This window comes from Mustela putorius, unplaced genomic scaffold (genome assembly GCF_011764305.1).
Source record: "Mustela putorius furo isolate JIRA1106 unplaced genomic scaffold, ASM1176430v1.1 tig00000743_pilon_pilon_pilon, whole genome shotgun sequence".
In the NCBI taxonomy this organism is placed as follows: domain Eukaryota; kingdom Metazoa; phylum Chordata; class Mammalia; order Carnivora; family Mustelidae; genus Mustela; species Mustela putorius.
This window is the reverse complement of record NW_025421464.1, coordinates 349,654-365,148: the sequence shown is the minus strand read 5'-3', so window position 1 is coordinate 365,148 and position 15,495 is coordinate 349,654. Positions and strand designations below refer to the sequence as shown.

General features: G+C 43.7%; 1 protein-coding gene across 4 annotated transcripts in view; it reads left to right on the top strand.

The window, feature by feature from the left end:
- The window catches only part of PSMF1 (proteasome inhibitor subunit 1), a 54,658-nt gene extending 39,165 nt beyond the window's left edge, over positions 1 to 15,493 (top strand). Inside the window, exons 6-9 of one of the 4 annotated variants that reach the window (XR_199066.3) lie at positions 11,894 to 11,947; positions 12,661 to 12,819; positions 14,477 to 14,555; positions 15,214 to 15,493. Coding sequence is in view for 2 of the 4 variants with exons in the window: in XM_004746739.3 (XP_004746796.1) it covers positions 11,894 to 11,947; positions 12,661 to 12,819; positions 13,326 to 13,377 (265 nt within the window). In the remaining 2 variants the exon portion in view is untranslated. Of the gene's footprint in view, positions 1 to 11,893; positions 11,948 to 12,660; positions 12,820 to 13,325; positions 14,122 to 14,476 lie in introns of those variants that run through there. The other 3 variants (XR_001178544.2, XM_004746740.3, XM_004746739.3) reach the window with 3 other exon arrangements.
- The last annotated feature ends 2 nt before the right edge of the window (positions 15,494 to 15,495 follow it).

The following is a 15,495-nucleotide window of genomic DNA, read 5'->3' as shown; positions in this document are numbered from 1 at the left end:
CCAAGGAGGGGCTGACCTCTCGGCAGGCTCCTAAAGAATGAGGAGGATGCGTTAGCCAGTTCAGAGTGGGATAGGGAGGGTGTCCCAGCATGAAGGCCTGGCCTGTGCAGAGCCCTGGAAAGATAAGAAGTGAGTAGAGCCAAATGGAATGGTGGAGGTGGGGAGGGGGGCAGCAGTAAGACAGAAAGCTGAGATTCCTTGTTTCCACATGCCACTCTTAGCACGTGGGACTTGGTCCCTTTTTTCCTGCCACCCCACCGACCTCCCCCATATCAACGAGAGAATATTATATGGCAGTCTGGAGCACAGGCTTTGGAGGTCGATCAGCTAGATTCAAACCCTGACCTTATAGCTTGACCTCTCCCTTGGTGAGCACATGTAGCCTCTGGGAGCACCTTGGTCTCCTCATCTGCGCCTTAAGAATTGTTATGCCGGTCTGCAGGGTCTCTTAGGATTGATATGTAATGGATATCATGTGTTGAATTCATTGCTCAGAATATAGTAAAGGTTAGCTAAATACTCAGTGGACCCCATTCAGATAGCAAGTGGAGATCAAAACCAGACTGAAGGTGTAATGAGTGGACGGTCCTCCCAAATACCTAGCATCTTACCCCCACAAAAGGATTTGATGCTGTGGAGCCACTTAAGCTGTGAGAGTATGGACCTGGGGTTGTGTGGGATGACTGCGTTTAGGCCCAGCCCCTTAACAGACATGGTCTCTTTATCATCAACATTGGTTGCATTTATCAAGGAGAGTGGTAATTGCCATTTCTTGGTTGTCGGCCGTGTTGACCGCCGAACCAGGTGTTTTCATTTATGGTGACTCATCTTCCAGACAAGCCCCTGAGAAGGTCTGTAGCATCCGTGCACTACACGGGAGGGGTCGGTAGATAAGAAAGTAGCGTGGCTTCCCAGCCTTACCTAACTGGAAGGGGGAAGGCTGGGCCCAGTCTGCGCCTTCTGTGGGTCTAACTCTGCCCATGCTTTCCCCACTGTACCCTTCAGTTTTAGTTTATGCAATAATCAATTTATGTACAAATCCAGTATAGTGAGTGCACAGTGTGGAGAGAAATCCATCCCCTTGCCATCCCTCAGTTAGGTCTTTCTCAAGCCAGTCTTTCTCCCAGGACTAGGACACTGCATTACGTGAGAGATGGTCAGAGAAGAGGCAGAATGTTTAGGAGGCTTTTGTCAGCCGCTCACCCCCCTCCGCCCGCCCTCCTTGCCAGCCCCCTTCCTCCTCTGTTGGCACAGATGTCTGTGATGACACCGATTCCTTTATTAGAGCCCCCCCCACCAGGTTGCTGGGCAACCAGCACTCACACTTTCACCTTTTTGTTTTTTCCTCAAATGCAGGATTTGGGGGGGGGGGCTGTAGGGCAGGAAGGAGGGAAGGAGCGGCACAGGAGCCGGCCCATCTGGCTGCGGCAGGGTGTTAATTAGCCCATCACGGGAACAGCCGAGGCTTGTACTCGGAGTGGGAAATTAGTCAGCCTCTGCCTCCTTCACAGAGGACACGGTTCCATGTCTCCCTGCTTGCTTTCCACACCCCATCTTGTGTAGACCACCCCTGGAAATCTCCAAAAGCAAACACATAGGGTGTCCGTCTTGGGACAGAAAGAGATCTGCTTCCCTAAGTGTGTGGAGATGTGTACCCGGAGTTTGTCAGAGGATACTGGGCGTGACGCAGGCTGCTTCTCAGCCCGCAGTACAGGTGGAGAGGACATTCCATTGTGGTGGAGAGTTGATAGTGAAAAGTAGGACTGTCCTACTCCTGAGATCTCTAGGGGGAAGAATTACTGAAAACAGCCCATCTGTAAGGGAAGGTTTTTTTGGTTGTTGTTTTTTTTTTTTTTAAATCTAAGCCTAACTTTTGTTGTTGTCTTGCGATTCTAACCCATTTCCCTTTGCTCCATCTGTCCTCAGGCAGACTGTATGCCCCAAATCCTATTCGCTCTTTTGAAAAACCAGCTTTTCCTATGCTTAACAGGCTTCACTAAAAATAAATCCTTAGATACAGAGCTCTTGTCATTCAAGATTCATTTTCAGTACCAATCAGCCTGTCTTTACATACTTTTGATGTTTCCAGTATTTTGTGTTCTGCATTTTCTTTTTAAAATTTCATAACCTGTTTACTAAAGTGCTGAATCTATCTTTTTTAGTATCTGATATTTTATTTTGCTGATATGCTATAGTTTGCCTAACTTCCATGGGATATTTTAAGCATGTTCAATTTTTCATTTTAAATAGTAAAGCTATATGCATCTGTATATAGTTTTTTCTTCTGCTTCATTTGAGTTATATTTTCCATAGTGGCAGATCTCAACATTTTTGGTCTCAGAAAACCCTCTTAAACTCTGAATTATTGAGGAAGAATTATTAAATTTTGAATTATTAAAGAGTTCTTGGGGCACCTGAGTGGCTCAGTTGGTTTAGTGTCTTCTGCCTTCAGCTCAGGTCATGATTCTGGGGTCTGGGGATCGAGTCTTACATTGGGCTCCATGCTCAGTGAGGAGTCTGCTTCTCCTTCTCCCTCTACCCCGTCCCCATTCATGCTCTCTCTCTCCCTCTCTCTTGCTGTCTCTCAAATAAATAAAATCTTTTAAAAAAAGAGTTCTTGTTTGGGTTCTATCAGTCAACATTTTACCATATTTGATATTATAGCTAAAATGTTAAAAATACACATTTATTCATTCACTTAAAAGTAACAATAATGAACCCATTACATGTAAACACAACTAAGAAGTTTTCACAAAAATACCTATTTTTTTCCTCAAACATAAAAATTTGGCGAGAATGACTTTCACGTTGTTGTAGGCCTTTTTATCATCAGGCATGGAAGACAAGATTCTCATTTCTGCTTCTGCATTTAGTCTGCAGGCAGTGACGTTTTTGTTGAAGCCTTATCAAGATAGTTATTAGATAAAAGAGTGGTTTAATAATGTTTTCAGGGGTGCCTGGGTGGCTCAGTCAGTTGGGCATCCGACTCTGGATTTTGGCTTAAGGTTATGATCTCAGGATCATGGGATCGAGCCCCATGTCAGGCTCTGTGCTCAGTGCAGAGACTGCTTGAGATTCACTCTCTGTTTCTCCCTCTGCCCCTCCCCCTGCTCACTCACACTATAAGTAAATAAATAAATGAAATCTTAAAAAATAAAAAATTAAATCCACTGCTCTGTCGTGTCCTTTGAGTGGATCTTTAACCCAGGTATGATATTGGAAGATGATATATTGATCATTTGGGAAATATTGGTTCACTGAGTTATATAGATCTGCTAAAGGCTGACCATTATCCAATATCAATCACATTTATTAATATTACCCGTCTCATCACCATCAGTACTGGGAGGCCATCAGATTTTAATACAAACTTCCAAATTGCTGATTTTCACTTGAAAGCTTCGTTTTATCATTAGTAATAATGTCAGTTGCTTTCCTTGCGGTAACAGTCTCACATTGTTTTGAGAAATGTCTTAAATTAAAAAAAACAACAAAAAAAGTCTGAATAGCCATGGTTTTTCTGTTAGTCATTCTTTCAAGTAAGAGTGGTTTTCCGTGAAAAAAAATGGCCAGTTGAGCTGGCAGCCTAAATGCAAAAGTATTGATAAGTACAATTGCACTTCTCTATGCCGCAGAAGTGCTTTATGCCTGTTTCCCATCGCATTACATAGAATAGGAAAAAGAGGTGTGTTCAAAGATGGCGGTTTTAGAACACTTGGTAATTTTTTACTACCTCATCGAGAACATTCTAAAGTGACACTGGATGTGCATAGTGCATCGTTGATGGCTGACCAGGGAGGGCACACTCACAGCTAGTTCGGAGCTACTGCTGGGATTTATGCTAAGGCCTCAGTGATTTTCCTCACCACCACTTTTGTACCATCAGTGCAGATTCAACACAGTGGACAAAAGTACATAGCTTCTAAGATGAAATAGCTTTGATTTCATGGACCCCCCGAAGTGAAAGAGTTTCAGGGACCACTCCCCCAGGATTCTATGGAGGACGTTTTGCATCCTTTCTTTTTCTTGTTAAAAAAATGTTTATAAGCTCTTTTAGCCATCCCCTTTTGCTGAGGAGTCTTTCACATCTCTTGCTCATTTTTCTCTTTTGTTGTTTGGTCTTTCTGTGATTTGTAGGCATTGGTTATATATTCTGGATTTTAGGTCTTTTGTCAGATAAATGTATTACAAATATCCTCCCTGTGTAGCTTGCCTTTTCACCCTGTCAGTGGTTTTTTAAATTAAAATGTTTTTCATTTCTATGTAATCTAGATTATCAATGTTTTCCTTTAAAGTTTGGTGGTAATTTTTTTTATCTGTTGAGAAATCTTTGCCCTACCCTAAGGTCATGAAGTATTTCTCATATTTTCTGGATGCTTTGTTTTACCTTTTGTATTTAGATTTATAATCCATTTGAAATTAATTTTTATGTGTGGAACAAGATAGGTTGATATTTTACTGTATTGCTATCCAGTTGATCCAGCACCATATTTTGAAAAGAATTATCCTCTACCTATGCCACCTTAATAATTAAATTTTCATTTTTCACTACTCATGAAGCTATTATTTCCTGTTCTTAAAATTTGCCTTCTTTGCTTTTCCTCTTAGAGCCAAATAAACTTGATCTCTTCAGTTTTTCCCATGGATGGTCAGGTTAGCTCAATAATAATTATACAGCCTCTACTAGTTGAGTGTCAGCTATTGCAAGCAATAAGCTGGGCCTTCGTCCATATGAAACATCCATATGCTCTTATTTAATCCTCTTAATCCCGAGAGATTGATAAGGGCTGTCCCTATTTTACAAGTACGGAAACTGATGTTCATGTATAATAAGTAACTTGATCATAACCAGTATAAAGCAGAAGTTGTGATATAATAATAGAATATTGGATACCACTTAATTAAACTCTTCGTTATGTACCAGGTGTTACACTTTTGTAAACATTCTCATTTAATACTTAAAACAACCTTGAGAAATAGTGTTGTCAAATTTCGCAGGAGAGAAAGCTAAAGGCTTAGAAATTTCATTTCCTTCCCTAAATCAAACAGCTGCTAGGTGGTGAAGCCAGAATTTGAACTTGGGTCTAACTCTAAAACCTTTGCTTTGACCTTCTCACAGTTTCTCATTTCCGAGTAGGTCTGTTTAAATGTTGCTTGTGTGTCGAGCACTGTACCGGGCACTGGAATTACATGACGAGGTATGGACCCAGCCTTCTAGGAGTTCACAGTCAATCTGGGCTGATGGCCCTGTTCATTCCAGATCATAAGTCTTTTAAAAACAGTGACATATTTCTGAGGTCTGCTGAAGCACAGAGAAAGGTGATTATTCTGAAGGACTGATTGGTACAAGATAGAAGTAAAGGTTTCACAGAGATAATGCTTGATGGGTTAAATTTTAAGGACTAATACAAATTTTGTGGTATTGGGAGTAATTGGCATGCATTGTTGTGGGGACAGTGGGTATAAATGAGGCTATGTGTGTGTGTGTGTTTGTGTGTGTGTTGGGGGGCAGCAAGGGAGGGAATAGGGCCATTATATTTACCTGTAATGGCATGTGGAAGGAATAGGGGAATGTAAGGAACACATTACGAGGGCCCCTGTGGGCTAAGGAGCTAGATTTGATCCTGGGTAATGGGAACTGTCAGAACATTTGGGTTGGAAAGCATTCTGATTGGGACCCCTTGAACCACTGACTTTTCTTTTGAGGAAGAAGTTAGGTTCTGACAACTATTAATATTTAATAAGCCCTTACTATGTGCCAAGTGGTTACATTAAGTTTAATTTGTAATCTGTCTTATTCTTCCTAATGAAACTCCTAATTCCTCATAATGAAATTCCTCCATTTTACAGAGAAAACTGAGGCACAGAGAGGTTAATTAACTTACCCAAACCAACACAGCACAGACATTGGAGCAGGATTCAGCCCTAGTATTTCCTCCTTGCAACATGCATGTCGGCAGTCATTTCAAAAGAAACAGTCTTGTCTTAGACTGTTCTGAGAACAAAGAGAAAATAGTGTGGCTGGAGCTCAGTAAATTGGTGGGGTAGAGAGAGAGGTGATGACCCTGTAGGGGTAAGCACGGACCAGGGCATGCAGAGCCTTGGGGGCAAGATCAGAAGTAGTAGGAACCCCTGGGTAGGGCTTCATACTGTTTACATTTTATTTTTTAATCTCTCTGGCTCCTTTGTAGAGAATGGATCACAAAGGGTCAAGAGTAGAAACAGGAAGACGAGGTCAGGAGCTGACACAGGCACTCAGGCAAGAAATTGTGGTGGTAGGTAGTAAATGGCAGACAAGGCAGATGATCTTGGGTATATTTGGAGCTACACCTGACAGGATTTGCTGATGGGTTGGCTTAACAAAGGGGAGACAAATCAAGGATGATGCATCTGGGGTATTTTTGCCAAAGTCACTTCTGATTTGGGATTACCACAGCTAATACCTCAGTGAACATACTTCCAGACTTGGAGCACATCTGTGAATTATTTCCATAGCATATATTGCTGTAAGTAGAATTACTCCATTAAGGACTAAGCCTGTTTTTCAAGATTTTTATGTTGCCCAGTTGCCCTCCTAAACAGTTGTAACTACTTGGCATTTCCACTATATTTTGATGTTTCCCTATCCTTGCCATATTGCTGGAATTAGTCTCCATTTTCTTTCAAATTAATTAGAAATGCATGATCCCAGTAACATTTGTAAGCTGACTGAACTCAAATTCAGTTCCTTGTTTTTGTATGACTTGAGGTCCCCATTCCAACCCCAACATTGGCTGTTGGCTGAGAGCCTCTCTCTCAGCTCCTGAAGACTTCCGACATCTCTTCTCACATGGCCTCCTCCATCTTCAAAGCCAGCAATAATTTGTCAAGCCCTTCTCATGCTTTGACTCTCCCCCTCCAACTTCTCCTTTGCTGCCAGCTAGAAAGAGTTTTCTACTTTTTAAGAGCTCATATGAGTACATTAGCCCATTCAGATCATCCCTATTTTGAAGTCAGCTGTGCCATTTTACATAACACAATCACAAGATTGATTCCTCATCTCATAACACGGGTTCTGGGGATTAGGCAGTGTGGAATACTGAAAGGGGCCATTTCTAGAAATGTTACTACCACAGCCTACCTTCTGGCCTCCCAAATGCAGTATACATCTTCCCTTCCCTAGGATTCTTAAGAGTTCCCCATTCCTGCATCAGCTCAATGTCAGATCTTACTTGAATCTCCTCAGCTTGCAGGACCCAAATCTCACCTTCTAAATTGTCTAAGTCAGATGCAGCTGAGGCTCCTAAATACAGCTCCTCTATCTTTTGAGCAGAGAAACAGATTTGCCCCCACCACATAGTGGTGGGACAGGCAGAGGATAACAGTTACTGATTTCTGACAGGAAAAAAACATGTACAGGAAAATTATTACTCACACCATTATTTATAGTTACACAGACCAGAAGCAATACCAGTACCTACAGTAGAAGCATAAATTTTTAAAAATTTGCTTCACTTGAATGATTATTACTTGGTCAATAAAATGTCAATAGCAAAGACAGACAACTTGGGAAATACAGGACATAAGTGGAGGAAAACAGTAGGGTCTAAAATTATAATTTCATAAAAGCATATTTATGGAAGAAGACTAGAAAAACAGCAGTAAGAATCATTGCGTTAGATTATGGTAACATTTTTCTAACAGTTTGTTAGTATAATTTGTGCATTTTTTTTTTAAATCTTTGTTCACCTAGCCTAAATGCAGTATCAGTTCCCAGTTCACCCTTAAACTCACAGGATTTCCTCAGGGTGGGGAAAAGGAAAGGGTTAGTGTCCCATTTGCTTAGAGTGCTCTAACTGTGCTCCACATGAGCATGTATATGCACTTTTGTCTACACTTCTCAGCATCCCCATGTCCCCAGTCCTAGGTTTCCACACTTAGCAGAACAGAATACATATAACACACCAAAATTTCCTAGCTGAACTTGTACCCTGATGGGCCTAGACATTTGTGTTCCCCAGAGTAACAAAATCGGGTCACTTGAGAACTTGTGAAAAATGCAGAATCTCAAGTCCCATTCTAGGTCTTCTGCATTAAAACCTGCACTTTAGCAAGATCCCACACTGATTCATCTGCACATTAAAGTTCGAGTAGAACTGCCAAGGTGGTTCAGACAGTGTTAGCACATACGTGTTATAGAACTAAAGGGCACAGCAAAAGGCTCTGAAAACAACTGACATTAAAATGAGAATTTGGATCCTGAACCCAGCTATGTTGGTTGCCTGCTAAAATAAAAATAGCAGGATGCCTCCAGAGCCTCATAACAAATGTTCAGACTATGCAGGATACAATCCTGAATTATTGGGCATACAGAGAACCAAGAAAACTTCAACTCCCAAAAAGACAACAGATGCCAGCTCTGAAATGACACAGATGTTGGGATTATTTGGCAAAGATACAAAGCAGCTATTATAAAAATGTTCCAAGTGAGGGCAAACAGTCTCGAAATAAGTGGAATAATTGGTCTCAGCGAAGAAATAAGATACGATGAAGAACCAAATGGAAGTTTTAGAATTGAAAAATAAAATAATCAAAATAACCTCACTGAATGAATGGTTAAATAATAGAAGAAAGAGTGAACTTGAAAACAGAGCACTAGAAATTATCCCGTCTGAACACAGAGGGGGGAAAAAAAAGATTTAAAAATGAGGTTTCAGGGATTTGTGAGTGAATTATGAAAGGTCTAACATTGGGGTGATTTGAGTCTAAGAAAAAGAGAAAGAGTACAGTAGAGAAAAATTACTTGAAGAAAATGAAGCCTGAACACTTCCCAGATTTGGCAAAAGACATAAACCCACAAATTCAAAAAACTCTGCAAACCCTAAATAGGATAAACCCAAGGAATTCCATGCATGGAAATGTAATCAAACTCCTGAAAACTAAAAACCAAGAAAAAATGAAAGTATCTAAGGAAAAACAATGACTTGCTTATAGAAGAACAAGGACTTGAATATCGATTTCTCATCAGAAATCATGGACACCAGGAAGAAGTAGATCAATGTTCTTAAAGTGTGGAGAAAAAAGAATTGTTAACCCAGAATTCTGTATCCAGCAAATATTTTGCTTTATTTCTGAAGGATATTAAAATATTCTCAGTGAAAGGAAACTAAGAGAATTCATAGTCAACAACTCTTCGCAAAAGGAATTGCCAAAGGAAGTTCTTCAGATAGAAGGGAAATGATACCAGATGGAGACGTGGAACATCAGGAATGAAGGAAAAGCAATTTACCAAAAATGGTAAATGTCTGGGTAAATGTAATTGACTGCTCTCCTCTTCAATTCTCCAAAATGTGTTAAAGTTGAAAGCAAAAATCGTGGCATCTCAATGTATGTTGTGTAATATGGATCAACTGTAGCATAAAGGGAGGAGGATAAATGGACCTATATATGCTGGTATCGTCTCAGCCTTCTACTTGAAATGGTAAAATACTATTTCTAAGTAGGCTGAAGAAGTTAAGTATGTGTATTCAATCCTTGGAGCAACTATTTGGGAAAAAAGTCTACAAAGAGATCTAGTCAGAAACACTCAAATTGAATAAAAAGAGAGGAAAACAGAAGATTGGAAAACAATATATGGTAGATATAAATCTAAACATCTCACATAAAATCACATTAAATGTAAATGGTCTCAACACATTAGTTTAAAAAGCATGGGTTTTGAAGTTAGGCAGACCTGGCATGAATATCGTGTTGGCCCTTACTACCTTTGTGGCCTTGTATAAGAAGCCTTGCTTCTCTGAGCCTGTTTCCTCATCTGTAAAATAAGAATAAAAATATGTGTACTCAGAGGCCTGATGCAAAGACGAAATAAGATAATGTATGTAAGGAGCTCAGTACATCCATTTGTTAAAAAAGTAGGAGAGATACATATTTGCTCACTCTGTATGCAGAGTGTCTTTGGAAGAACATACAAGAAACTGATACCTTAGTCATCTGTAGAAGACCTAGGAGCCTGGGGAACAGGGATGAGAAGGAGAATTTTTACTTCTGTGGGCCTACAATCTTTTATGTACAATTCTGATATCAAAAGAGCTCTGAAAACCAAAGTTGTGTTTTGTTTTTTGGTTTTTTTTCCCATGAGACTGGTGCCAAACCTTGTTCCTTAGCAAAACCTGACCTGAAGTGAGGCATGAGTGTTGTGACAATTTCAAGTACCCAGTGATCAGGTTGGGCCCAGCAGCTGCCTTTCCAGCCTCCATTGTTCTCCCTGCCCCATGCTCTGTGGCCCAGGAGACAGAAAGAGAGAAGTCTGAAGTACGAGAACAATATGGCTGTGTTCTCCCAGGCATTTTTGTGGTCATTAGAGGCTCCTTCTGTTTGCTGTTCTGTAGCAGGGCAGGGCATGGGAATAGTAGGTAAGATGCTCACAGCTCTCCAGCACACCTGGTGTATCCAGGGTGGCAGGTAACAGAGGTCACCAGAAACTTCCACCATCAGCTCCATGAACCATGACTTGGGAACAGTCATCTAGGTCAGGAAGAATTACTTCCCTTGGAAACCTAGCCATGTCTACCTAAATCACAGTATCCCTTCCAGCGTATTAGGCAAAACCAACTGAAGAAACACCTCCTTTTGGATTTTTTCCCCCAGTTCTTTAATAATGGTCCCTTACCTGTAAGCATATATTAGCTGCTGTTTAGCTCCAAAGGTCTGGCAGAAACACCCCTACCCCCCACCAACCTCAGAACTGCCTGGCTCATATCACTCTCTAGGACTCCATCAGACTCCAAAGCACAATTCTGCAAATTCTAAATCTTTTTTGTTTTATTATATCCATATCCTTTATAGAAAAAAACAGGAAAGAGTAAAGATAATCATTCCAGGAGTAAGTATCGCTGTTTATATTTTCTATGTGCTTCTTTCTAGTTTTATTTATACATACACACCCACACACACATTTCTCATGGTTGATTTCCTAGGCTACTCCTAGACTGTCCGTTTCCCCCACGCAGTTAACACTAGAGCATAAATATTTTTTTCATATCAGTTTAAAACTAAGAACATTGTCCCCATAATTGCATTCAGCGATAAACTAACGTGCCTAACTGGTCCCTCTTTAGGCCAATTCCAGTTCCCTTGATTAAAGTCTGTGGTGATACTTTAATTTGAATGATGTGTTCTTTGAGATGGAGACTTAGATATGAAACTGTTGTGTCAAAAAGTGTGAAGATACCTAAGACTTTTGAAAGATGCTTATTATGATTTATATGTTAGCCAGTATAGAATTGCCTCCAGAAAGCACGCCCTCGCTTAATGATCCTAGCCTGTGCATTCCCAGTGAGAGCAAAAATGGGCTTTTGATATGGGGGTGAAAAACTCTTCGGGGGGCAGTGGTTTTTGGCCCTCCATGGACTGCAATGCATAAGCAGACACACGGGGTCTGTGGGATTGAAGTGTCACACAGAGGCCATCAAGGAAAAAGGCTGCGGAGCCCTGTTCTGGCTTTGTGGTCACCCATCTCACTCCATCCTGAAAGCTCTCAAATCTTAGTCTTGGAGCTCTGGTTTTAGTGTTCGAGTATATTCTGAGCTAAAAGTTCTTGGTTCTTTACATAAAGTTTAGGAACTTGAGAAAAGTGTAAACAAAATTTATCTGGAGGATACCACGGTTAATATTTTTATTTATTTAATATATTTATAAGTGGATCCTCCTCGCTTTGTGTTCATTATCAGCGTTAGTCTGTGTGGAAGACCACTTTGAAGTGTCCCTTGTTTAATGGTCTCAGGTAGGGGTGTCCCCTGTCCTCATACCTGGGAGTGTCGTTGTGACCCCACAGGCGTTGGCTTTAAGCCCCTGGGAACCCAGGCGCCTGACTGCTTTGGGACTTGTGGTAATTGCCCCTTGTTTGTTTCAGGTGTGATCCCCTGGGCCCGTTTGCTGTCGGGGGAGAGGATCTGGACCCCTTCGGGTGAGTGCTGCTGGGGAGGGGGCAGCAACACACCCTACTTCTTTTGTGACTTTTCAGCCCCGGCTCATCTTCTAATCTTAGAGCTTTGTGTCAGTCTTCCTTTGGGGTGAAGGAGGCCACTGTTGCTGAGCTGCTGTGAAGTCCCTGCTCCTGTTTCGGCTCTGCCGTGCCTGGAGCTTTGTGGAGATCTCTGCTGCCGGGCAGGGCCGAGCAAGCTGGGCAGGCAAGCTCTTCTGTCACCCGCTGGCCCCACTGGCCCTAGTGGTGGAGTCATAGATCACCCCGAGGCCCTCTAAGGAAACCACAGGAAAGCCAGCGTCATGAATCGTCTCACTGCTACTACTAGTCTGTAGACCTAAAGTAGTGCCCTGCAGAGCCTTGAGATGGTTCTGCATTGACCTTGGCAAGTTTTGGCACCTGTTCTTGTTCAAATTGTCCCCCTTAGATGTAAGATGTGGCAGCAATCTCTGTTTTGTGGGTTCAGGGAGCCTGGAGATCTCAAAGGACAGGCCGCATGCTCCAGGAAAAGTGTGCTCTTGGTGTGCTCTTGTTCTTGCCCGCTTCCTGCTGGCACTCAGGTAACCAGCCACCTCTGTCTGCTTGAGCTGTCCAGAGGAGCTATCGGGGCATTCTTCGTCCACTCTCACCTCCTTCGCCTCTTCTTCAGCAGCTTCTTGCCACACCTGCTCACCTGTCTTTTCTTCTTGCCTCAGGTGTCGGAGAGGTGGCATGATTGTGGATCCCCTGAGAACTGGCTTCCCAAGAGCACTCATTGACCCATCCTCGGGCCTCCCAAACCGTCTTCCTCCAGGCGCTGTGCCCCCAGGAGCACGCTTTGACCCCTTTGGACCCATTGGGACCAGTCCATCTGGGTAGGTACTCGGGCCTGCTGCGAAGCAGGGCCTGATGGCAGCTCCGCTCAGCTTTGCAGGAATGAGGGGTCTGACTGCAGGCGCAGAGGTGCCCCTGGCTCCATCCCCCTTCCATCCAAGGGAGTGGGGCCTCATCCAGGCCCCTGCCTGATGCTTCCCTGGAGCTCCCCATCCCTCAGTGCCTCCCTGCCTCCAGCCCCCTTCAGAGAGCACTCAGGAGGAAGAGCTCCTCACGCTTCCTGAAGTTTAGTCTGTGTCGGGAACTCGCTGGATCCTGATAGCAACACTCCATTCACATCCTGTAGAAATCAAGGCCCTGAAAAATGAATTAACTTCTCCCAGGTGGGAGAGTCAGGATTCAAGCCATGACTGTAGAGCACATGCTCTTCCGGCCCACAGAGCACTTCGTTCTGGAGGACAGGCTCCCTCTGCTTTTAGGGCCCATCTGCCCGTGTGCCCCGGCCCCTCTATCACTCCCAACTCACCAGCCCCTCTTTCCATTCCAGACCCAACCCAGACCATCTCCCCCCGCCGGGCTTCGATGACATGTACCTGTGAAGGCCTCAAGAATGTAACATCCCAGCCTTCCCTCCACTGTCCTGGAGCTGCCACCGCCGCCCCATCAGCAATTGTGTTCTTGAGGGCTGGGGGCGAGGGACTCTGCCCATGTGTTTGCGGGCCGGCTGGGATTGCCTCCCACCCCCTGTCAGAACCAAGGCACCTGCTGCAGCTCTCCACCAAGCTGCATATAGGTCCCAAAGAGAAACCAATGTGTGCGTCTCTCTCCCCACCAGCTCCCCCACACTTCTCAAGAGAGACTCCGGCAACATCTGCCCTCAGCCCGATGCAGTCCCAGCTGTAGCGCTATAAGAACAGAACACATTTTGGATGTTATTATAAGAACCAAATGTCAATACAAAAATCATGTTGCCAGTCTCCCACTGTTCTTTACTGCCCAGCTCTTTCCATTTCTGAGACTTTAGAGTTTAAATCTTTGTGGGGCTAAATGACTCTTCTCCTACCCAGGGCCTGTTCTTGTTTCTTAGGCCCCATCCCTTCATAAATTGCTTTCTGGTTCCTGACATCACTCAGGTGGGTCCCAGTGTGGCTGCAAGGCCGAAAATGAGGGATTGAAAACCCCGTAGGGCCACAAGGATGACTTTCACAAGGGCAGGCATATTGCAAAAAGCCTGCGTCATTCCGAGAAGGGACCTAGTTCCGCCTGTGTGCGTCCTCAGTCCATCTGTACCTAAGACAGTGGAAGCCTTGAAGCAGAATAAACAGACCTGAAGGCTGATCTCATTTCTGCCGCTAACTTACTGAGTTGACCCTAAGGGCTTTCCCCTTGCGGGGCCTTCTTGTTGTCTATGAAATGTGAGGGGACCCTTCGTACTCTAAAACATTCTGGTGTCTGCTTCTGTGTGTGGCCACCTCTAGGAATGGGGCCACCTCTAGAATGAAATTTCGAGGTTCTGTGTGGTACTTACCTACAGAGTAATTCTGTGCCCCTCGGGGCCCGGCCAAGAAGAGCCAAGGAGCATGGGCTCTGTCTGAGTATGGTATTGAACTCTGGCAAGAGCAGGGAGCCCAGCCTCTGGAAGCCGGTGTCCTTTGTCCAGGCCCGCCTGACCTCTGGTGTTCTCCGGATCCTTTTCAGCCCGAGACCTGACAGACGTGGTCAGTGATGAACCCCTGTGCTGGAGTGGAAAGAACACCATGGAGCACCAGGCTCATAGGCAAGAGATCAAGGCATTAGTCACTTTCCCTCCACAACTAGCATTTCATCCATGGGTGGGTCCTTTTACTTCTCAGCTCCTTGGGTTCTTTCCCTGATATTAGGGCATACTGTTTATTTATGGGCAGAGGGTAGGCTACCAGAGACTTCCTGAGGTGTCTGCTAATATGCTGTAGCTGGGGAATGCCTGTCCGAGTGTGGGTCAGGGATAAACTGAGCTGGGGCCTGTGGGGAGGCTAGTGTGAGCATTTCTGGCAGACCCCATCTCAAGCACCGAGTTATTAAAAGACCACCTCGGCAGCTTTAGAACGTTTCTACTCTGGAGAGAGATGCAGAGGTTTGGCAGAGCTACAGATGCAGCCATCAGTCATAGTCTTCCTCGGGCCTGCACATGGGTGGAACGTTTTTGTTTTGGAACTGGATTTTTCCTGTTGTGGAAAGGACGTGGGGCACTTTGGTCACACAGGCATCCTTTATCATGAAAGGAAGCATCTAAAGAAACATCACACTAGAAACCATCAGACAAGCAGGGAAAGTAGATCACTTTAGAACCATGATTCGAGGAAAAGAAGATTGGAACAATGAATTTGCCACTTAGGTTTTCTAGTAGCAAAGGTCAAAAGGATGGTCTTATACATAATTCTCTTTTCTGAAAACAGAAACTTCAGTGACTGTCATCTGCAGAATCAGCCATCCATTTTTTGCATGGATCTCCTTGTATCAAGGACACTGAGGAACACAGACAATGTCTTAGTTGTGCCGGGGGTAGTGAACGGGGCCTTCAGGAACTTTCAGGTCATGCTGTCTGTGCTCGTGGTCTGGGCCACTTCACTCCTCCCAACTGCCAGCAATCGCCAGGCAGCCAACAGGAATGGTTGCGGGTATGTCTTGTGGAATTTGAAAGGTGGGAGCCTTAACAATAAAATCAGCACTTAATAACC